Genomic DNA, 23,206 nt, shown 5'->3' with positions numbered 1-23,206 from the left:
CACAAACACACCACGCGGCACTCGGGCCAGAGTTAAAACTATGAAAGGCAATGTAAAAAGATATATATGGACTTGACAAAGCCCTGGATTACTCAGTACACATTAATAATACCCTCTTAATTAAAAAAATTATAGTGTACAAATGTAACCAACCAAATGGCAGCAAATTCATGAATTAACACACTCACACACATGACTCAGGGAAAATAAGGAACAAACGCATAAATTAACAAGGAGGATTTTACTGTGCAGACGTGACCAGGGCCATGGAAGGCGTTTCATTCAGTGACTTCTACGCGATTGGGCCGAGGTGAACGTGGATATAAAAGAAGAAAAGCTGGCACATTGTTGGATGTTATTTAATTCACCCAAGCAAGCGGTGACAAAGAGGAGAGATTAAAAAGCCATTGGCTCATTCATTCTCAGGAGCAGGAGGGGTCCTGCCCTGGCTGGCGTCTCTGAGAAAAAGCTATTTCACGTGGACACACGCATTCACACACACACGCACGGTCGCACGCACACGCACGCACGCACACACACACACACCTTCTATGGACCCAAGTTCCAGTGAGAGTCTATATAACAACTCTTGTGAATCTCCATAATTAACCCCTCGAAAAAGAAAAAAATGCCCCACGGGAATACATGGCTTCACGACAAAGTTCACGCTCTGATAACAAATGTCTGAGGAGCCTCGCTGGACCTGCGACGCTCATCAGGGCCGTGGGAGTGTCGTCCGCGGGTTTGCACGGTGCAATCTCGTTGCAGACTGACAGCGGAACTAAAGCGAGCGAATCTGAAAACACCCGCAGGCCTCACTGACTGCGGGTAATGCACCCACTGTAAAGCTCACACGACTGGGACCCAAGTGGTGTATTGAGGCCCCCCATCCACTCCCCTCACGCCGCGATGTCGATTGATGACGGCTGCCCATTTCCACCCACCCATGTTGTTATCGTTTTCATTTGGGAGGGTGATGTCGGCCGGCCCGCACGCATCAGGTGTCGACGAGTGACGGCGGGTAATTACGAGGTGATTTAGGTAAGTATCACCTGTGACAGCCTAATTTATGGCTCATTCTACCACACACGCATGATTCTCTGAGCGCAATTATAAAGCATGGGGCATTCAATATGTTTGAAATAACACATTACACACAGTTGTTTTTGTTTCTTTGCCTAAAGTAACTGGGGTGACGACAGATTGAGTGTGAATATTACAGTTGCTGAACCCCAACAAGGGGTGTAGGTAACGTTTTTCATCCGGTTACGTGATAGCATTTTTCTTCTTTTCAGAATAAAGGCGCTAGAGTGCCAAGCAGATGAGGGAGATTTTACTCTGAAAAAATCCGCCTTTCATTTCCCCCCAAAAACCGGGAGGTGAAATCTTCCTTTACTATACATCACTGTCGTAATTCTAAACGAGATGCACGATGAAGACAGAACATCGGCGTTCTGATCAAAAGCACGGACAGCACTGTAGATTCAGATTAAGTAAGGAAGATTGTCGGCCCGTAAACCAGGAAGTGAATGACGGAGCAAAATAGCTCAGGCACGGACGAGCTGTCAATTCTTTTTAACTATCCTGTTTTATATCGATAAAAAAATACCTTAAGACGTGTCCACACGTCCCAGGTACCCCACAGTTTAGGTTTAGGCAGTTTTATGTGACAGGACGTGTGTGGAAGTCCTATGCATCATAACTGTTAATTAACGGTTGTTGATTTGTTTTAGAGACCGACCGATAATCGGTACACCAATATATCGGCGGCCGATATGACCATATGGGTATCGGCCACCGTATCGTATCGGTGAAAATTTCACCGATAGGCCAGTTCAAAGTCAGTAAATCAGAAATGGTCCGAAATGTTTTCTTAAAATAATCAATTATAGTGCTGACTGTCAAACTTCGTTGTCCAATGTTGTTTTAGAGCAGTGGAACTCAAACATTTCCATGTCAAGGACTACCAATATTTTAAAGCAACTTTACAGATAAACAAGTCCAAAGTAGCTTACAATGATCAGACTTGGCAACACTGTCTCTAGGTTGAATGTTCTACATTACAAGCTCACACATATATACAATATATTGTTGTATTGTTATTTATTATCCATAATTTGAATCTTCAAACTGAGATATATTTTATGATAATACTGTTAGCACGGTCATCATACTCCAAGAGCATACAAATGCAACCAAATGGACCCTGATTTTCAGAGTTAAATTAACACTGATGATAGTGTACTCCCAGAGGTATCAAATGGGGGTCTGTGGCCTAATGCATTTCAAACTGGGGGTTCTTGGTATTATATTGTCTGCATATCTTATCAACTTGGGGTCTGTTACATATACTGAAAGTGGGATACTATAGGCTACTAGTGTGTAAGTGAACTGTATATTCTATAGGCCCCTCTAATTTATCTGCTACAGTATTTATTTACTCTTTGAGTGAAAAATAAAAAAATATTATAAGCCTTGAAAAGTCATTGGTTTAAGAAAGCAAGGCTGTCTGTACTATGGTCACTTTGACTGTACCTTTGCATAATCATATCGGTGCAAAGTCTTTCCACAATCCTAAAAAAAAAGGCCTGTTTTTATTCTAGTTAAAAATAAATCAGTATATCGGTTGCATATCGGTTATCAGTGATTGTTACCCTCTATCGTATCGGTTATCGTATCGGTCACAAAATTCCATATCGGTCGGTCTCTAATTTGTTTTCCCCAAATTACACGTACCCGTACGCAGAATTAACATTGGTAGACGAATGGTAGACATTTATGTATGCTCCCTTTAAAAGACAAACAAAAAGGCAACATTTAACAATACAAAATAATTGTTGTAGGCTTAATCAATATAAATAATCATTAATAAATCTACCTACAGGGAAATATTTAAACGGGAGGACAGTGGGGAAAGAACTGTGAAATACGGCAGAATCTGGGTGACTATGGGAGGGTTGACAGGCATGTACAATGTAGACACCCGCAGACATGGTGAAAGAAGACTGTCTCTGTCCCTCAACCGCCTGTTTAAGTCTTTAACTTCACAGTGTTTGTGTGTGTGTGTGTGTGTGTGTGTGTGTGTGTGTGTGTGTGTGTGTGTGTGTGTGTGTATGTGTGTGTGTGTGTGTGTGTGTGTGTGTGTGTGTGTGTGTGTGTGTGTGTGTGTGTGTGTGTGTTTGTGTGTGTGTGTGTGTGCGTGCACATGTGCGTGTGTGTGTGTGTGTGTGTGTGTGTGTGTGTGCGTGCGTGCGTGCGTGCGTGCGTGCGTGCGTGCGTGCGTGCGTGCGTGCGTGCGTGCGTGCGTGCGTGCGTGCGTGCGTGCGTGCGTGCGTGCGTGCGTGCGTGTGCGTGCGTGCATGTAAGGAGTTCATCATTGAGAAGGCTGCGTTGAGTACAGATGAAGTCCAGAGCCATTCAGTCCAGTCTAATGGTGAGAAGAAGAACTGTTCCGTTCATCCCCTCCCCCTTTCGCTGTCCTCCTTTCTCTAAAGACACCCATCTTCCAGAAAAAATAAATAAATAGGAAAGGAGGAGCGGGACCCCTGGCACAGAGACCAAAGTGGTGGAGGGGACGGCAGCTTGAGAAAGAGAAAAGGAGGAGAGATGGCTTGAACCTCCTGCCATTGTCTCAATGTAAATCAGCTCTGATCAACATTCCAGCAGCATTCTGCTAGTAGCCAGTTCAATCTGCACAGACTGGAAGAGAGAGAGAGAGAGAGAGAGACAGAGAGAGGGACAGGGGGGGAGGAAGGAAGCGAGGGACAGAGACGAAGAGAGAGGGACAGACAGGCACTCAGAGACAAAGAAAGGCGATCTGGCTGGAACGGGAAAAGTGCCTCTTTAGCCCCAAAAGTGGGGAATGAAAAGATGAGGAGAGGAGGAGGGGGAGGGGGGGTCTGAAAGTACTTCAAATTGAGAGAGCGCACATGCACTTAATGTGGATTTTGTTTTGTTCCATTTACACGCGACTGGCCTAGTCATCAGCTTTACACGTTAGCTAAAGACGGTATTTACCACTTCAGCCCTATTCAACAGCCGATCTACAGGCACACAACAACGAATGGCAATATAAATATAAAATAAAAACGGTTGTGTGTGTATTTGACCCACCAGTCACCCCTGAACCTCTAACCCCTTCACAGCTCCCTGCAGCCCCGCAGGTAAAGGCCAACTGAAGGTTGACTTACAGCTATTCCCGCTTTCACTTGATTTACTGGAATGTGTGGAAGTGGGAGGCCTTGTCCCTACCTCAATCTGACTGCATGGGGCCAAACCACGGTCCCCGGTGTATGCGTGCGTGCGTGCATGAGTGTGTACGTGCTGGGAGGAAAGGTTCAAGTTCATCTCACTCACAATAGGATAAAATTATGACCAAATAGTGTCAGGTAAGTCAGTGATTCTCAACCTTTTGATACAATTATTTTTTAAATCTCTGGCACCCCAATCTACACTGTAAGATCATCAGTGTCAAACTAACTCTGAGAGTTTACCAATGGAACCAAATGGACCCAACAGTCTTTTTGGTTCCATTCTGTGGACCCCTGAAACCCCCTCAAGGACCCATGGGGTGAAGGCCCCCGGACGCCACATTGACGAGTGCTAGGTAGAACACAGTAAAATCCTCTGTGTTTATTTAACAAGAGTGTGTGGACCCGTAAGGGTACTGTATCAGGCAAAATATTTTACCGGCACCCAGTGAAAGATAAATTGTCATTTACATGTTGAAATAGGCACGCAGCCACGCACGCCGCAACTTGTCCCTGACTGTAGTTGAGCTGGTGTGGCGAGGGGGGGGCCTTGCTGAGTAGGCCGCCGGAGGATGGAAACCTTCATACAGTAATAAATTAACAAACAAGATCGGCCACCACACCGTAGCCCTAACCCGGGAGGGCCTCGTACATTGCCCGAGAGCCCTCCAAAAATGTGTGGCACAGGGCACCAAGGGCACGCTTCTACAACCCACTCAGCCACACAGAGAAATACAATCTCATTCACGGTAGAGGTTGTTTCAAAATGGCTGACAAGCGTGGTATCACTGGTATGGTAATAAAACTAGGCTTTCTGTGTAGTGCCAGGGGGCTCTGGAGTGAGGGAAAGGTTTGGAATGCAAGCCACAGAGGAGAGGAGAAAGCAGGCAGATCTGGGCACACCTCTGGCAACGGCTGGTGGGTCTATGATGGAACCTGTTCCCCGAGGCCAAGCTTTCTCTCTGACACTTGGAAAATGCCAAGAGCCGCCTCACGGTTCTACAGTACACAGTTCCCCATTCACTTAATGCCTTCCAAACACTACACAAATGAAGCGAAAGCAATGAGAGGGCTGTGGCAGGATCTTACACTCAAGCGTATTCTTTTAGCTACAGTGACGTCACTCCCTAGTATGTGCCAACAGAGGAAGGGAACTGAGGTGCTTTAAATGTGTCACAAAATGTTTTTCAGGTGGCTCAGGGGCTTGCAAAACTAAGATTTGGACATCCCATTGATAACTTATGGAGGTGGTTGCAGATCCCTTCACTACAATACGTAACCATAATTTTGCACTATAGAACACACTGTTGTTTGCGCCTCCAAGACATGGTGAAATTGGTCACACCCCTGAAAGAATAATAAGGGTGACTGACTTATAAGCACTACTGTAGAGCATGCTTCAAAACACAAGAGAAGAGGGGAGGATGGAGATTGCTTCACCTTTGGCAGCGAGGTACAGTATAGGCTCTGTGTATAACTGTATAGTCCAGGTTTCCAGAAAGTAGCATATCCGTTTTCCTGTTATACGGTTCCTTTGTACCATAGCTTTGTGTGACTGTCTAGGCAGCTGGTTTGCATTGGAAACACATTATGACACCCCGCTGAGCCAAATAAACAAAGCTCTGGGAAACTTAACGGGCACAGGAAACATGTATGCCACCTGCTAGCAACCCGGGACTACTGGTATGCACAGAGCCTACCTCTCCTCCCTCGTGCCCCCCACTCTCTCTCAGGGACTACTGGTATGAACAGAGCCTACCTCTCCTCCCTCGTGCCCCCCACTCTCTCTCAGGGACTACTGGTATGAACAGAGCCTACCTCTCCTCCCTCGTGCCCCGCAATCTCTCTCAGGGACTACTGGTATGCACAGAGCCTACCTCTCCTCCCTCGTGCCCCCCACTCTCTCTCAGGGACTACTGGTATGCACAGAGCCTACCTCTCCTCCCTCGTGCCCCCCACTCTCTCTCAGGGACTACTGGTATGCACAGAGCCTACCTCTCCTCCCTCGTGCCCCCCACTCTCTCTCAGGGACTACTGGTATGAACAGAGCCTACCTCTCCTCCCTCGTGCCCCCCACTCTCTCTCAGGGACTACTGGTATGCACAGAGCCTACCTCTCCTCCCTCGTGCCCCCCACTCTCTCTCAGGGACTACTGGTATGCACAGAGCCTACCTTTCCTCCCTCGTGCCCCCCACTCTCTCTCAGCCCTCACCCCCATGCACTCATTTGTCTGTAATGCTGGACTGCATGCTCCCTGCACTCTCTTTTTCCATACTTTCACACTCGCTGCTGTGTCTGATAGAGCGCTGGTTCTCAAAGAGGGTCGATGTAGAAGCTCACAACGCGTGGCATCGTGATGTGTTCACGTTTGAACATGCTGTCCTGGGAAAACAACAACTTGTAGATCTGCTATTTTCAAAAGAATTGTGAAAACATTGGCATGAAATATTTTCAGATGGGGGTCCACCGCCATATAAAACACTGTGATAAAGAAGATCTCTGGCCCTAGGACCACTACGCCAGCCGTCCGGGCCTGCTTTTCCTGTCCTCTGATCACTGTCTGTGAATAACTTTGATTTAAACCCTAGCTTTTATTCCTCACTTTATCTATATTTCAATCTCTAATTGAATTTGTAATGTTTTTAACCCATTCTGACCGGGCACCCATTTTGGTGTCAGCATCATGTTATGCTTTAGCTATTTAAAAATAGCAGATCTACAAGCTCATATCGCACCACCGAGTGGCGCGATACGAGCTTGTAGGTCTGCTATTTTTGAAAAATCGAAGAGCGACTGACAATTCTAGAATTTGATCTCAGGTCAGAATGGGTTGATCAGACCAGTGTGTGTCCGGCGGAAACCTCGTGTGAATCTGATCTCAGGTCAGAATGGGTTAATGAATGAATGCCCTATTTTAAAGTGTGTCATATGACAATGTAGCATGATAGAGGGTTATTTCCTGAAAAGTAACTGTTTTCCCCTGGACCCAACAGTAACTAAATACAGTATACTGCAGGGCAGATTCAACTGTATTATTATTTGTGGACCAAACTGCAATAGTGTAGATATGTCAAGTTTTATCCAAACTTGATGAAATGAATTATTATTCATTTGATAAATATGAAGAATGAGAAATGAAAATGAAAAATGCAGACAAAAGCCAGTTTGATTGCAAATGCGATTGCTAATTTAGAATGGATCGGTAAAGAAAACCTCAGCTTGTGTGTGTGTGTGTGTGTGTGTGTGTGTGTGTGTGTGTGTGTGTGTGTGTGTGTGTGTGTGTGTGTGTGTGCGTGTGCGTGCGTGCGTGTGTGCGTGCGTGCGTGCGTGCGTGCGTGCGTGCGTGCGTGCGTGCGTGTGTGCGTGCGTGCGTGTGTGTGTGTGTGCGTGTGGTGACTGGTTGTCTCCGAAACAGCTAGCACTTCCTTGTCATTGTTAGCAAAAAATCACAACAAGGGCCTTGGACAAATCTCTATCAGCCTTGAGGGGCCGACAGGGTTGTGGGGAGTGGTGGCGGGTGGTGGGGGGCACCGCGAGGGGAGAGAGATATTGAAACAGAGAGAGAGAGAGATTCCACAAGGTAGTAGCAAGGAAGAGTGTCATGTCAGGGATTTGTCAGCATGCACACATTCCTTTCTCGTCTATTCATCCCTCAATCCTACACACACTTACACACACACACACACGCACACGCACACGCACACGCACACGCACACGCACGAGCACGAGCACGGAGGACACACACAGGCAATTTAATCATGCATTCCTTTTAGACTATGAACCATGAGTGCAAAGAAGCGATCACACCTTCCAAAACACGGCATTCAATCTTCAAAGTGCTGATCACTTCTGTAAGGAACAAAAAAAGAAGGAAAAAGAAGGAACGCAGAGAGAAAGAAGGTAGAAGAAGGTAGAAGTAGGTCAGAGGCTGGGTGTCAGGTCTGCAGGTCTGCACCTGGTTGTTAGGACCGTGGCAGCTTTATGGGCCCAGGGATTCCAGCCTAATTACAGGTGGACCCACTCTGGCAGACGACTGTGGGAACAGAAATGGGGACAGCAGGCGGGGGGGGGGGGTACGACTTGGCAGCGAGAAGGATGGGATCATGGGGGGTAGATCTAGGGGTGCAACAATTAATAAAACTAAATGATTTAATCAAGAATCAAGAATAATCAACAAAATAATCAATTAATAATCCTTCCCTATTTTGGGCATGTCATTATAGGTGAAAAGCTTCAAAAACAACACCACTGGCTGGCTGCAGTTATCAGTGTGAATGGCCCTTTAGGCTGCTCACTTTAGACAGACATACACTCAGACTCAGACATACACACGTGACCAGTCATTGGAGTGGTTAGGCACCGCTCAAAAATGTAAAAGGACAATCAAAGATTTTGAAAATAGCATATCTACAAGCTCATATTGTGTCGCATCGTGAGAAGGATTAGGACAGGGACAAAACAGAGAGCGGTGCGTGGACACAGACTGCCGACACCGAGGGATTTAGAGAGAAGTCAAACAGTCGTAAAAGGTTCAAGTGGAGTCATAAACCTCCCAACCGTCATGGAGGCTAATAAAGCGGCGTGCAGCGTCAAATATATCAGCTCAGGTCTGCCTCCGTCGGAATGAAGGAAGGCAAAGACAACAAACAGAGAGAGATTCTAGAGACAGTCTGTCAGGTGTATGTCTGACAGACTGAAACATGTGCTGGTAGCAGCGCAGCAAGACAGGCGGACAAGGCCGCCCGTCAGGAACCGAGGGAAGAGGATAGAGCTGCAACTATAGATTATCTTCTTGGTGATTATTATATTGATTTATTTTTCAATCTTCTTCTTTCTATTATGGATATTTTATATCGATTAACTTCACTAACTGTTCCACCCCTAGATGAGGACTCAAACAAATACAAACGGACACTGGACACGGAATTTATTTTTACCCCAGGTTCGCTGTAAAAGGTCAATCCACGGAGAGACAGACGGACGGACGAGGGAAGGAAGTGATGGAGACAGATGTATTGGTGGAGGACAAACAAAAAGAGAATGGGGAAGAAAGCTTGTGCGTCCTTATTGTGCGTTTGTGCACGTGGACCCCCCAGAGTGCAGTCAGTGTCCAGTCCACATTCTGCAGTCTGCATGCGTAACATCGTGACAAGGATAGGATTAAAGCTGCAATCCCTAACTTGTATGTCCTACCCAACTCGCTTCCAACTCGCGTCTGCGATGTAAGACACCAAACTTAGACCTAAGCCAAGAAGAAATTCCCACATGAGCATTGCACTCATGAGCTTCAGGCAGCAGAAGCGTAGCATCCATTGGGCAACTCGGGCACAGGCACAGTCAATTGAGATCTTGCCCAGTCTAGCTTCTGAAATATGTGAGGGGGGGGACAAGAAAAACAACAAAAGATAGCCATCATTGGCAGTAACCTCGCGTCACCAGACTTTCTACCTCACCTCGAAGCTGGCAGCCTCTCACCCATGTGCATGCAAATTTCTGTTGTAGCCAACGTGTCCAAAATCACACCAACCACAGCAAGCAGTCTTTGTTTTAAATGGTCCCCCATTAGCAAGTCAGCAAAATCATATTCACTGGTTAAAATAATGTTTAATATATTAAAATTATTGCAGCTGTAACTTGAACTCGGACACATAACTCTCCATTCCAATACAGCAAACTAAACTAAACAATGCAGAGAAGATGTTTGAGGAGATACTCTTGTGACCCTGTTATCGGGTAACGCACCTGATTTCAAGGCTGTTATTCTAGAGGATTTGTGTAGCCTTTGTTAGCAACGAGAACGAGGAACAAAAACAGATACCATTACAAGAGGCCAACAGACTGCTCATCGTCACAAGCCTCTCTCATGAAGAGATGCACTATAAATTTAAATAAAAATAAAATAAAAAGTAGAATCCTCTGTGTTACTTTATCCATGTGTAACTCCATGGACTCCATTTGTACCCTCTGGGCCCCACACTTGCAAAATAGAGCCCTGTGAGAGTTTAAGACGTATGGGTGGTGGTCTGCACTGCAGGTGGAATTATATCACCAGAGAACAGGAAACGCACCCAGCAGGAGGGATTTAAATATGTACCAGGATCAGGTCAGCACACCTCCAGGCCAGGCTCTGATAGAATGTAATTATCCTCCGAATTGGATTCTTCCTGTTCTCTCTCTGCACCTTGGCGGCCACTGTGTGTGTGTGTGTGTGTGTGTGTGTGTGTGTGTGTGTGTGTGTGTGTGTGTGTGTGTGTGTGTGTGTGTGTGTGTGTGTGTGTGTGTGTGTGTGCGTGTGTGTGTGTGTGTTGGGGGGAGAGACAACTTCATTTCCATGCATTAATGACCTGGGCTTTTTTTCCTTCACATCTGCTCCAAATCAAACAGAAGTTTCCCCACACCCGTCCACAAAGCCATGTTAATTGAGTAAACGAAGGGGCTAATGGAACGCGCTGTAAATTCCCTAACTTGACCCCGTGAACTTCACCGGCACAATAGGACCACTGAGATTTTCTTGTTCCCGAGCCAGTCGACCGTAATCGAGGATTGCAAGATCCTTACGTCGGAGTGGAAAGATTGAGCTATGGGGAAGGGAGCTAATTCTTGAGAGAGAGGGGTTTCACAATATCAATTTTCCATCGCCCATCTTTAAATATTGTTATCATCACGATATCGAAATGCACATCCAAGTCGACACACCCAATACAAGACAGCTGCCTGCGCTGTCACTGGGGACTTGGCAAACGTTGGACATATTCCATGTTTCTATTAAAAGCAGATGTATTTGGAGTCACTGGCCTGTGTCATAAAAAGCTATTCTGCAAGAACTCAAGAGTGGAGCAGAAACAGTTTCTCCCCATCCTCCTCTGTGTTTCCTGTGGTGTTTATAAAAAGAAATCACTGGTGCATCTCACAACTAACAAAACTTTTAAGGGGGCGGGGAACGGGGCTTTGGCATTTTTTCAGCTCGTCCTGAATCTCGTTTTGCTTCCCATTGATCTGTGAGCGGCTTTGGAGTGACAGCTGACCTAAATACAAATCACATTAGAGTTGCTGCACAGTCGCCTCGGGTCCCACCGAGACTCCCTCTCCTGTAACCCTGATGCTTTTAGGGTTAGGGTAGTTGCTGCACAGTCCCCTCGGGTACCACCGAAACTCCATCTCCTGTAACCACAGTCCCCTCGGGTCCCACCGAAACTCCCTCTCCTGTAAGCCTGATGCTTTTGGCTGGTTTACAGCAAGTAGCTGCGCTCACCACAACAGCTGCCCTGCCTTGTGAATGCCGTCTCGGCGCTGAAATTTCGTGGCGGATCCAGGTCTCTGGAGGGAGCCTGTATCCAACACAGACTCCTAGCCGGAGCCCATTGTGTCTGAGACGGATCCAGGATGAAGATTTCCGGGTCAGTGTACATCTAAGAGCCAGAGTGAAGAAGCCTCCTGGGTCAGCCCCAGCATCCTCTTCCTAAACAACTAATGAATTTAGCTGGGACAATGTCTGAAGATCTGATACCTTCCTCTCAGGTTCAGGAGGTTTCCGCAGAGTGCAGGAGCATGACTCACTTGGCAAAACACACATTTAGTGGATGAATAATGAAAACAGAATGAATTGTTTGTGGTGCTGCGAGACTGAACTTGAAAGCCGACTCATAGATCAGTCACTTGGAAACAATTCCAAAGGTTTGGATTAATGTTCACGGACAATGAAGAAATAAGTTCTTCCAACTACCTGCACAGCCCACGGGTAAGTTCAAGACCAGGCCCCACTACAACATGAGTCATCACAGAAGAAGCATCTTCTAAGGCCCTTTGGATATGTTGTGCCCTTGGGGCCGCAAGATAAGGAGTACTGTAAAGTTCAACAGGGAATGGATGACATTCAGTGAGACATTCAGTGGGCTTTTCTGAAAAGGGCAAAATTAAATCCTCCAATTCACATCGAGTCACAAATTAAACACTTTTAAAAAATGACGCAACTTGCTCAACTCAGGTGAATCTTAGCGAGTGTTACATACAGCGTAGACGTCCTACAGACGTCTACAGTCTGAGCACGTAATGCCGTGTCAGGCATGTGGCTACATGTAGGTCTATACGTTTGCATGCTATCAATAGTGATTCTTATCGCCGTGAGGGGGGTTTACACTGGTGGGTTGCACTGCTGTCAGCCAGGCCAAGGCCATTCCACTCTCTCTCTCGCTCTCTGTTCTCTGTCTTTCAAGGCTTTCTCATTTTGGGAGCCCTTCGTTGCTACGCCAGGCAGGGTTCCCCGCTCCAGCATTCTTAATTAAAAATGTAGAATGTGCAATAACAGTGGAGACCGCGGGCAAGCTGGCAAACAGGTCCAACTCTCCCATTTCTCCTCTGCCCATGTTGCCGCTTTTCATCAAAGACTTCGGTCCACTCAAGTGAGCATGTCTTCTGCTCCCTTTATCCAAACCTATTCACTTCACCGGATAGAGTGCATTGGCAAAGAGGGGCAAAGCAGGGTACCGCCATACTGGGAATTAACTGAAGCATGCACACATGTGCACTGCAGATATGTGTGCATTTCACACGCATACACATTGCACATACAGACGTGAGGCTTGATTTAGACTTATAGTTGCGTGCAGGTGTAACACCCACCCACGTGCAACTAAATATAAATCAGGTTTAAGACACACGCACAAATGCACACATGCACACACACTTATCATATACTAATCCAATGCAAGTACCCTGAGAAAAATCCAATCCTCAGAGTCAGTCTTCTCGGATCCATGACTCCCCATGACTCCCTGAAGACAAAGAGCTTCTTGTGCACATGAAGCCACGGCGAAGAGAGACACAGGACCCCGCCACCACTATACCTTAGTCAGCTGGGTGGGGCTGGCAGTGTTTTCACACACTCTCCAGAGCCACAATAAAAGATGCCCTCCGTCTCCCCTTTTGGGCATTACAGTGATTACACTAGCCGGTTTTAATGTGTGAAAGGCAATTTAGGGCTGGGCAATGAAACGAAAGTATATCAAAATTGATATTTAGAACCTATAACGGACTTAATTTTAAGTCCGTAATTAAGTAGGTTAATCGTATAATCAAGAAGCACTTCTTAAGAATTGACACAGAAAATTTCGAATTGATTTTTATAATGAACTAAATTGATTAGTCTGATTAACCATAACCCTGTATTATACTTTATTATTGTTCAAATAGCCGCAATGTTCACAACGCATAGCATCGCAACACACTGTGATCTTGTAAATCTGCTATTTTCACTTTTTGCTATTGTTGGAAATAATCATGATATTGATTTGAAGTCATATCGCCCAGCCCTAGGTCATCACCTTTCATTGTGCAACAGTGGCACGCTTATCAGATGGTAAGAGTTGTAGCAGTCCAAAGGGAAACCCGTGCGCGGAGTTTCGTATTTGAGACGGCAACCGTTTGCCAGAAGTTGGCAGGGAACCTGACGTCATGTGAGTCATCTCCCAGTACTTGTCGAGTCACTGATTAACTGTAGCTGAGCTAGTGACCCTGTCAGACAAAACAATCTTGGCCTATCTCAAAACAAACAATCCCCCACCTCTCTTTTTGTGTTGTTGTCGCAAAAAGGCTTTTAACGCTTTTTGAACAAGGAGATTCGGCCGCTCTCAGGATAAACCTCACGACGAACCCTGTGAAATTTGTGGAGAAAAAAAGGAAAGTAGGACTTGCAACACCATCACCACTACCCTCGCTCACCCCTCCCCCTACATTGCCCCTTATCGTTCTATCATTACCTCCTCAGATCTTAGGATGGGGATCAGGGAGGGAGGAGGGATGGGGGGACAGGTAAGTAGGAGGGACCTGTAAGGAGCTGGGAATTCCAACACACCTTCCTGGGGCCTCCTCCTTGCACAAACAGTGGGAGGAAGAAAGTGGAACATTTTCCGGAGTGTGTGTGTGTGTGTGTGTGTGTGTGTGTGTGTGTGTGTGTGTGTGTGTGTGTGTGTGTGTGTGTGTGTGTGTGTGTGTGCGTGTGCGTGTGCGTGTGCGGGCGTGCGTGCTGATCCGTATGCTCGCTTACCGACTGAGTAACATAGACATAGAGAGGGGGATCAGTGTGGTGGTGTGCAAGGAGGAGTGGGGGCTTTAAAAAGTTAGCCCACATGCATCCCGCCACCGACCCTGACTAAGGAGCATTTCACAGCACTATCTGTCTGCAAGCTCTTAGCTCGCCCATCAGACCACCTGCTGGCAAATCAAGCCAACCGCTCTGTCGCAAAAACAAATTTGTGACTGATTCAGATTCTTCTACAGTTGTAGTTAGTCAGTTAGAAGCCTAGTTCTTTTTTGACGGGCAGATGATCCACGGAACAGGAGCCATGAATAGCGGCAGTGCATGGCCGCGCAACGACTAATACTGGCTCGGTCAGAGGAAGAGATGAGGACAGCGGGGAAGAAGCAGCCCTTTGTTGCCGTCCTCCGATGGGGCCTTGAGGGAGTAACTGTACAGGCATGGAGCTGAGCCTGATGAAACACAGTGAGGCCGATAAGATCTGCCTGTACGCTCAACACTTCCCTATCCCTGCCTCCCCCTCTTCTTGGCCTTGGATATGTCTCTCTCTCTTACTCTCTCTCTGTCTCTCTCTCTTCCTAGTCATTGTAGCTGTGGAAAAGCAGAACAATTTTCCAAGGCCTGTCTGTTGACCCCCCCTTTCATTCTGTGAGACCAAGACTTCATTGTGTCTCCAAAGGCATGGCAAATGGCTCTGCTTGATTGTGACACATTATCTGACAGGCGTGCACGAAGCACAATAGAATACGGTAACATTTCACTGAACGGTAGCTGCAGGAATGAACAAAGGAAGAGCGATCCAGTGCCGAGGGCCTTCCGCTTATCAGCCCTCGCAATGTGCAATTAAACAATGCGAGGAACGTGGCACATTTTTGTACCAGAGTTGCGCCACAGAATGGTAAGCAGCAAATAAACAAAGATAAGACAATACAAAACAGAAGAGGCGGGGGTCCACTCCTATTTATTTTTTATTTTATTTTTTGCGATGCAGTAAATATGGCATACAGTGTTTTAAGAGCTCCCCGGCAAGGCAAGTGCTTACTGAGATCTTGTTAACACTCCTCTGGGGAAGGCTGTCTTTGGCAGAAGAAAGCCTGGAGCCAAGTGATCCGCCCAGAGAGACGAAGAGAGGGAAAGAGAGAAAGAGAGAGAGAGAGAGAGAGGGAGAGGGAGAGAGAGGGAGAGGGTAGGAAACTTGATGCCTCCCAGCACCTATCTCCACGCCACTCTGGTCCCACCCCCCGCAAGTGTGCCACGACAAACACAACAACAGCTCTTCCGTGTCCACACCCGACAAATTCCTGCGTGGACTCTCTTTTCCCCCTCTGCTTTGACATCACTCATCATATTTTCCCCTCTCCTTCTAAGAACGCGATGGTTACGTGACCCGCCTCGCACAAAGCCTCCCCCTCCCCCCCCCGACAATGTGCCTCCCCACCCTACTCTCTGCCAGGCATTCTTCACTCTATCCCAGCTATCGAAAATGTCAAGAATGAGGCGGAAAAGGGAGAGGAGGGTACATCGAGCGCTGCGGCAGGTACGGTCTTGTCCCGTCCCACAGGGTAGTGGCTGCGCGCACCAGGATGGGATTGGACTTGACTGTCTTAATTAAAACTCTGCACAGTGGAGCGAGAGACCTCAAAGCGCGTTCTCCGGTGAGACAGGGGAATGCCGCCTCATCATCTAGGTCCGTTTCACCCAATTGAGTAGAGAGAAAAAGATTTCATCTGACTTCTGCCTCAACAGGAAGTGCAGCGTCTTGAACCTGCCATTATTCATCATAGATCAGTGCACAACTATACTGGCTCAGAGTCTGCGGTGGGTTCCATTGTTTCTGCAGGCTAGAGCGAGGCTCTGCCGCACACAAGTGTTGGCCAAAACAATATGAATGACCATTGTTCAATCACGATAAGATGAGCTGCAAACAGTGTTGTTTTTTCCATAGATGACTTGTCAATGCATTCAGGTGTTTGCCACAATACTAGATATGCACATTATGCAGCACCCCATGAATCTTAGATTTTTAATTTGTATCAGCAACAATGTCTAAGCGGGCTATCAGGTTAGGTGAATCATTCTGTGCTTCTAAACAGGCCAGGCCAAGAGCCTCCTAAAACACAAGGCGCCTCCTCCACAACAAAAATGGGACGTTCTTGATAGGTGTCTGAAGCCAAGAAACTCCCCATTCCACAACAAGGAATAAAGGGGGGGGGGGGGACAAGCCAAAATAAAAGATTAGCAGCAGTGTTTTGTGCCTAGACGGACAAGCAAGCAGAGGAAATTTATGTGTGTGCCAAATTCCATCTGACGCTGCAAACAAGCTCCAGTCATTGGAATCAGCTGCCACCCAGGTCACACTAGCGGCAAACACAGAGGATGTGGAGCCAGTGGAGGGCTCAACTCTGAAACCCTGATTGCACCAGAAAGCCTCTGACAGGTCGATCCGTGCCCTGCATAGCTACATTTCCCTTGGAATTCCAGGACTGGCTAAGTGTTAGATTCAAACTTTGAACAGCTGCCAGCATTGTCAGGCTCCAGTTGGAGCCAAACAGCAACAAACACTGCTCATTGGCATTGGGGGTGGGGGGCATGCACTGATATGGTTGCAGATGTTGAGATTTATTTGTCACGGCTATGTGCTCGCGGCTCCATGTAATGCCTAACAAATGATTTCTTAACCCCTCCCAGAAAATGAAAGGGATGTTGCATTCCAGTTTTGGCATCTATAATAGTTCAATGAGCAAATTAAGTAGCTATGGCTAAAATAAATTACTAGCACAATGCTCCCCTTTCTCCTACTCTTCAACAAAACTAAAGACTGCATGTTTTCAAGCACAAGTTGGATCCAAGCTATTCATTCATTGTCCAAGTCTGCTTCCTCTGTGTAGTTAGGACAAATTTAGAACTCTGAGTCATCTTTCTCACTTCTCTCTCTCTCTTTTATAGTCGAGCCAAGATTCTGCCACTAAAATGTGTGAAAAAACCCAAATGCAAACTGTGAGAGAAAAGTGTGTGGGAACAACTGCGTCCCCTGTAAATACCTCAAAACTCCAGGTTATGTGTAAGAGTGTTAAGGAGCTTCCCCCTCATTCATGAAACAGTTCTGTGACTAAACACAAAGGTCATGAGGAGTCATCCCTCAGTGAGGTCAAACCCGTGTCCCTGGAGACATTTTGATCTTCGAGAGAGGTACAACCACCTCTACAGTACACTGGGAAAAGCTTCACCATGGCAACTAAGCTAGTAAAATGACTCAGGTGTCCCCGTTTCATGGAATGCTGAGAAACCTGGACATTGTGTGAGCCTGGGGCTATGTAATTTCAGCATCCACTGATATATGACGATCCCCAACATTTAAAGAGAGGCATTATTATCACCTGGAGGCTGGGTTCTGCAGGCTAGATCCTGTATAACTTCTTGACATGCAAACATACAAATCGTGGCAAATCAGCAAATAACATCAGCAGACACACACAGTTACACGCATTTACATGTGCAGCAAAGGAGAACTAATAGGTTGTTAGCCAGAAGCTACTTCTCAGGGCATCTCAATGGTAGCTGCAGATTTCTTATTTACTTTCCCCACTAAGGCTTTGCCAGCCTGTCTAGAGCACCAAACCAAACCAACACCATCCAATAAAAAAACTTCTCTAACCTCTCTGGTACTGCTGCATTCATGCTCTAAATCCTACTGAAGGAATACACTTCAGGCTAAAATAAGCCCTTTGGCTAACACGGGCACATTTCCAGTGACGTTGATTAATGTGCACTCACTGCACTGTCCCTGTAAAAAAATAAATCAGACAATGCATAAACAATCTGCCGTCCATTATTTTCTTTCTGGAGACTCTCAACAGGGTGCCAATTCAACCTGACCAGTGGCCAGATTAGAAAGAATATTTAGGCCTGATTTATTTTTCACCATATGACAATGTTGCACGCCAAAATAGATGATCTACAAGATCACAGCGCGTTGCAAGGCGTTGTTATCAAGCTTGGCTAGCTTGATTGGCTATTTTCAGCTATAAATCAGGTTTTAGCGTCTTCTACACGCCTGAGAGAGCCTTCACCTCTCAACAACAAACCTACCTTCCACGCAGTTCTCAACAGACTCCAGGTTGCGCAGGGTAATCCTCATCAGGCTCGAGTTGAGCATCAGCTCGTTCTTGTGTGCTGGCCACATGAACTCCGGGGCCAAGTTGAGAAAGAATATGCGAGTGTCGCCCGTGGCAACCTGGTTATCACAGATCCCGGGGTCCCCGAAGCCGCCGATCATCACCTTGTTGCCGCCGTCCAGCAGAATGTCGCCGTTCACTTGGCCCTTTCCTTTCAGGTAGCGCCACACCCTCACCTGCACGACAAGCATAGAGAACACAGTATGACTTAGAATAAGCTTTTTTTGGGGGAAATCTATATCAAGAACACTTACATTGGGGAAAGGAAAGGGAGTGTTTTCAGAATCCAGGGGAGGGTTGCTATTACAGCTTCACCCAGCAGATGGCTAAGATGACTGTATGGAAGAGCTGTTAAGGGGTTAAGAATCTAGCTCAGGGACACCTCATTCTCCTTTTTTTATCATTGAAGTTTCCTACCTGCTGACTGATTGTAGGTATATTCCTGCCACCACCAATAACCTAAGAATGTATGGGGAGGAACAGTGCTAGACATGTTCTCTCCCATCATGGGACAATTTCCAATTAGGAGTCGTCTCATTTTGGCTGAAGGTGGTTTCCGCACAATCAAGAGTCGTGTGCCTCTAATCTATTTGATTCATCCCTTGTGAGACAGAGCATTAGTTGGTGCAAAGCACACAATAAGGGAGAGCAGCCCACGCGGTCCCGAAACTAGTTTATTTCACCATTAGTACGGATATCCGAAGGCTGTGCATGCGTGTGCCATGACTCGAGATGTGTTTTCTGTGGAAGGGTGGAAGGCTTTTTGCCAGCGTTGCTACATAGCTTCAGGTTATACAAAGCGCTGAGTCGAACTGAAACAGACATGGGCAGGTATTATTACTGTTATGATTTCAGGCATTAGCAATAACACTGTCATGACGGTTTAGTCAAAACGTGCAGCCTGTAGAAGATTAGTGACATTGAAGTGTGCGCCTGATGATGAACACTGGTGTGTGGGGTAAAATTTGTTTAACATTATTTACGGATAAACAATATAAATAATATAGAATACTGACAGTAGTGTCAGTATGCAGAGTGTGCAGCACTGGCCAGTGATACAAACAATAGATTATTTGGAGGGTGATTATTATATACTCGTAGACCTAGAATTCTAGCTGTACTAAATGTAACAACAACAGATGTTCTCCTATGGCGGTTCCCCTGGCACAATACATTTTAAAATGGGGGTCCACAGTCTAGCAATTATCAATATGGTGGTCCTTGAGATGAAAATGTTTGCGAACCACTTCTGTAACAATCTGGGTACCCATTCTCAAGAGACTACTTCTGTATACTAGTATAGACTATGTAACTGGTGGTGAGTAGGGGGAAACAGCCCTATACCGATGGGTACATGGATTTTGTGTTGGTACTTTCAAGTAACCACTGCCAGTGAGTGCCAGATATGAATGGATCAATTATTTTAATGTGATCTGTAGACAGGTTTTGGCAAAATTGTTGATGCTTGCTGTCCAGGGCCCAATGTTATCTGTGGCACACACACTGCTTCTGACTGACTATATGGGATGGGGGGTCCAGCCTGGGGCCTGCTTGGATAAGAACATCAAAGTGACTGTGCTTCAGCAAAAATGGGGTTTAACTTTAACTACTCCAAAATGAGGGCATAATTGGGCGACTGTCGCCTGAAGTGGCTTCCAGCATAATTGTCAGGTGTCATTGTCCTCGTTACGCTGTATGATTGCAGAGTTAAAAGCATGCTCTATAATCCACCGTACAACGGTGTCTTATTTCCAAACAATAGCCGATCCACAAGCTCACACAGTGCGTCGTGACTCGTGAGCTTGTGGATCGGCAATTTTCGTCAGATTGTCCTTTGTCAACTTTGCGAGCGACAATAATAACCGGTGAGAGCGGCGTTCTTCTTTCTTCTTACCTTGCAGGAGTATGTGTTATGCACCGGGTCCATGTTCATGATCTCCTCCACGGTGCCGGTCAGCACTACGTTGGCCTGATCTTCCCGTTTCTCCAAGTCTTTCTCCGGGCAACTTCCAGAGCAGCGCCGGGGCTGCCACAGAACAGCGACCGCCAGCATGAATGCCCAGCCGCGGCACAAGTGTCCCCGTTGTTGTGAACCCGTCATGGCCCCACACTAAAAACGGACCAAAACAAAACAAAAAGTTTCTAAGAAATAAACAAATTAAATCGCCGCGATGCTCCTCCGCTCCGAGATCAAACTCTTTAAGTTGGTTGTGCTTTTAATTTTAAACCCCCCTATCCCAACTTCTTCTCTGCCGACTAAAGAGAATCTATCACTTTCGTTGCATCTGCGTGCAGGAGCTCAAGTCGCTCTCTGCTTCTCCGCCGCCGGCTGGGAGACAAGAAAAAGACTGGGATTCTCTCTCAAGGAATGCACTGCGCTCCCTCTCGCTCCCTCTCTCTCGCTCTCTCTCTCTCTCTCTCTCGCTGGTGCTATTGCGCGCCCCCTCTCTTCTAGCTACTCAGTCACTATGCCTGGCTCTCTCTCTCTCTCTCTCTCTCTCTCTCTCTCTCTCTCTCTCTCTCTCTCTCTCACACACACACACACACACACGGCTCTTTCAGAATGACGCTCTTGATGATTTGCATGCGTTCTGAAATGCTGATGGGACAACTTGGACAAGTGAATGCAGGGTGACCTGCGGTTAGGGATGAAAGCGGTGCCAAACGCCCCCCGTCGGACAGACCTCTCCATCCATCCACATGTGGCCTGTAGCATAGCTGCACAAACATTGCACATGCGACATCGGAATCCCATTCCTTCATAGAATATTTACCAAGTATAGCTAGACTACTTTACTATGCTATGAAGTAGGCTAGTAATGCCACACTTTGCAGTGTCACCGTTTTTTTCCCCCTTAAAAGCCATGTTCAAATTCTAAAATCTATAAACGTTACCATATGAACATTCAGTTCCTTATTTAAAAACAGACAGTGCGTAAATTTTCCGTTCCTCAAAAGCTGTAATTTTAACTACCCTACCCGTCTATTCTTGGGAAAATGACAGGCTTGGTTATGCTCAGTTTGCTAGAGCGGATATTATCTGCAGAAATTTGTTCAAGTAGGCCCAGAGACTGAGTATATATAGTTAACCCAAAGGGAAATTATGCATTTTGTCATTTGTGCACATTTCAGTGGTAGTGCGGGAAAAATAAACAAAATGGTGCAGTTAGAGAAGACTTCCATTAATAATTAAATTAATTGACGTTCTATTTCATCAGCTTTGTGCATGTCAACCCCTTTCAGCTGCTCTTTTAGGCTAGGTTTTAGCCTAACACACACCAGTGTAGGCTACTGTGTTCATGTTGTAGAAATGTAGGACTAGCCTATAAGGGCCCATTGAGGATTTTACTGTAATAACTAAATGGAAAACCCCTCAAACTTTTAATAATTTTTTATTAATACATTATTAAAGGAATAACGTTCTTAATATTATGCTAGCGTATAGCATTTAAGCTAGGCTATAAGTACGCACCTGGCCGGCCCGACCTGTTCAGTGGGGGTGGGGGTGCACCGGTGCATGGCGTCAGCGAAAAACTTTAATTAAAAAAATTGCCCACTGGCACTGGTTGCCTGCCTACTTGGCCTAAGGTACATCAAATGTTAATGTAAATATAGCAGGCTAGGCCTATATAGAAAAGAAAACCCACCAATTGACGGAATTTGACGCAAAAAGCACATGGTTCTCCCGTCAGTCTCAAGTTGCGTGCAGCACACACAATGACAGCCAGCCCAGCCCAGGTGTCATGTGCTGTATCCGGGAGAGGAGAGTGGCGCGAATCTAGAGTGCTCTGGTCCTCAGACAAGTCAGAGCCCGACCGCCTGGCTGTGCCCCTCCGCTGGAGGAAGTAGGCCTAGTCCTTTCTTGTTGCCTATACAATTTTATTTGGAATTTGAATATGATGTCTATGACTGTATTGTTTCATCAGTGATTCTCAAAGTGGGTGTTGGAGCCAAATTGCCTTCCTGTTTCATTTTTAGACCAGTTTATAGCCTGCGGTTTTAGACAGACATATATAGCCAACTATATTGCTCAGTGGGAGGTATCAATATGAGAGCTCTATAAAAGTACATAAACACACTGTCATATAAATTGTACATGGTTTTAAGACTTAAATGCTTCACTGTGGAAAAAATGACTTCTACAGACGTCAAGAACAACTGCACTGCAGATGATCAAAGTCAGTTGTCTTTCTACAGTACACTGTAAAGCAGTGTCACTGGCACATCTTTCAGGACTATAGCTTTCAAACTTCCCAGAACTCTTGAACTATCATGTTCACCTCACCACCAATTCTCTTGTGACAGGCCTCCTCATCGCACAAATATTTCAACACAAAGGACCCAAAAAGTAAACAAGCTTTAACAAGCAGTCGACTGGGGGAAGACATAGGCTTTCCTGTCAATCAGACTGGATGGCAGATGTAATTACACTTTACAGTGAGAAAGAGGGGGGGTGGCAGCAAATACATGGAATTGCATTCCCTCCCTGGAATTTATTAGCTGACTAACAAATCGTGCTGAAATTGTTCCAGGGAAATGTATTTGGTTGGGTGTTATATAGGCAGGGTGCATGTCTCACGTTCCTGTCAGTTTTTACACAGTAACTCATCTGTTTTAATTAAACTCTGAAAGTGTACAAAATGTAACCAACATATAACCCACTTTTTGTATTGTAATTATAATGCATTAACATGTTCACTTTAATGTTGCATCCGGTAAAGGTGGGGATTGTAATTATGGGTATTTAA

At 46.1% G+C, this 23,206-nt stretch overlaps 1 protein-coding gene across 2 annotated transcripts in view; it reads right to left on the bottom strand.

The window, feature by feature from the left end:
- The window catches only part of agrn (agrin), a 346,246-nt gene extending 325,395 nt beyond the window's left edge, over positions 1 to 20,851 (bottom strand). For both annotated transcript variants that reach the window (XM_083770140.1, XM_083770141.1), the window contains exons 1-2: positions 20,353 to 20,851; positions 18,373 to 18,634 (exon numbers count right to left, since the gene is read on the bottom strand). In XM_083770140.1, coding sequence (XP_083626266.1) covers positions 18,373 to 18,634; positions 20,353 to 20,559 — 469 coding nt within the window. In that variant the 5' untranslated portion in view covers positions 20,560 to 20,851. The remainder of the gene's footprint in view (positions 1 to 18,372; positions 18,635 to 20,352) is intronic.
- Between the last annotated feature and the right edge of the window lie 2,355 nt (positions 20,852 to 23,206).

This window comes from Protomyctophum parallelum, assembly GCF_964188405.1.
Source record: "Protomyctophum parallelum genome assembly, chromosome: 7".
Taxonomy (NCBI): domain Eukaryota; kingdom Metazoa; phylum Chordata; class Actinopteri; order Myctophiformes; family Myctophidae; genus Protomyctophum; species Protomyctophum parallelum.
This window is presented reverse-complemented; position numbering and strand designations above follow the sequence as displayed.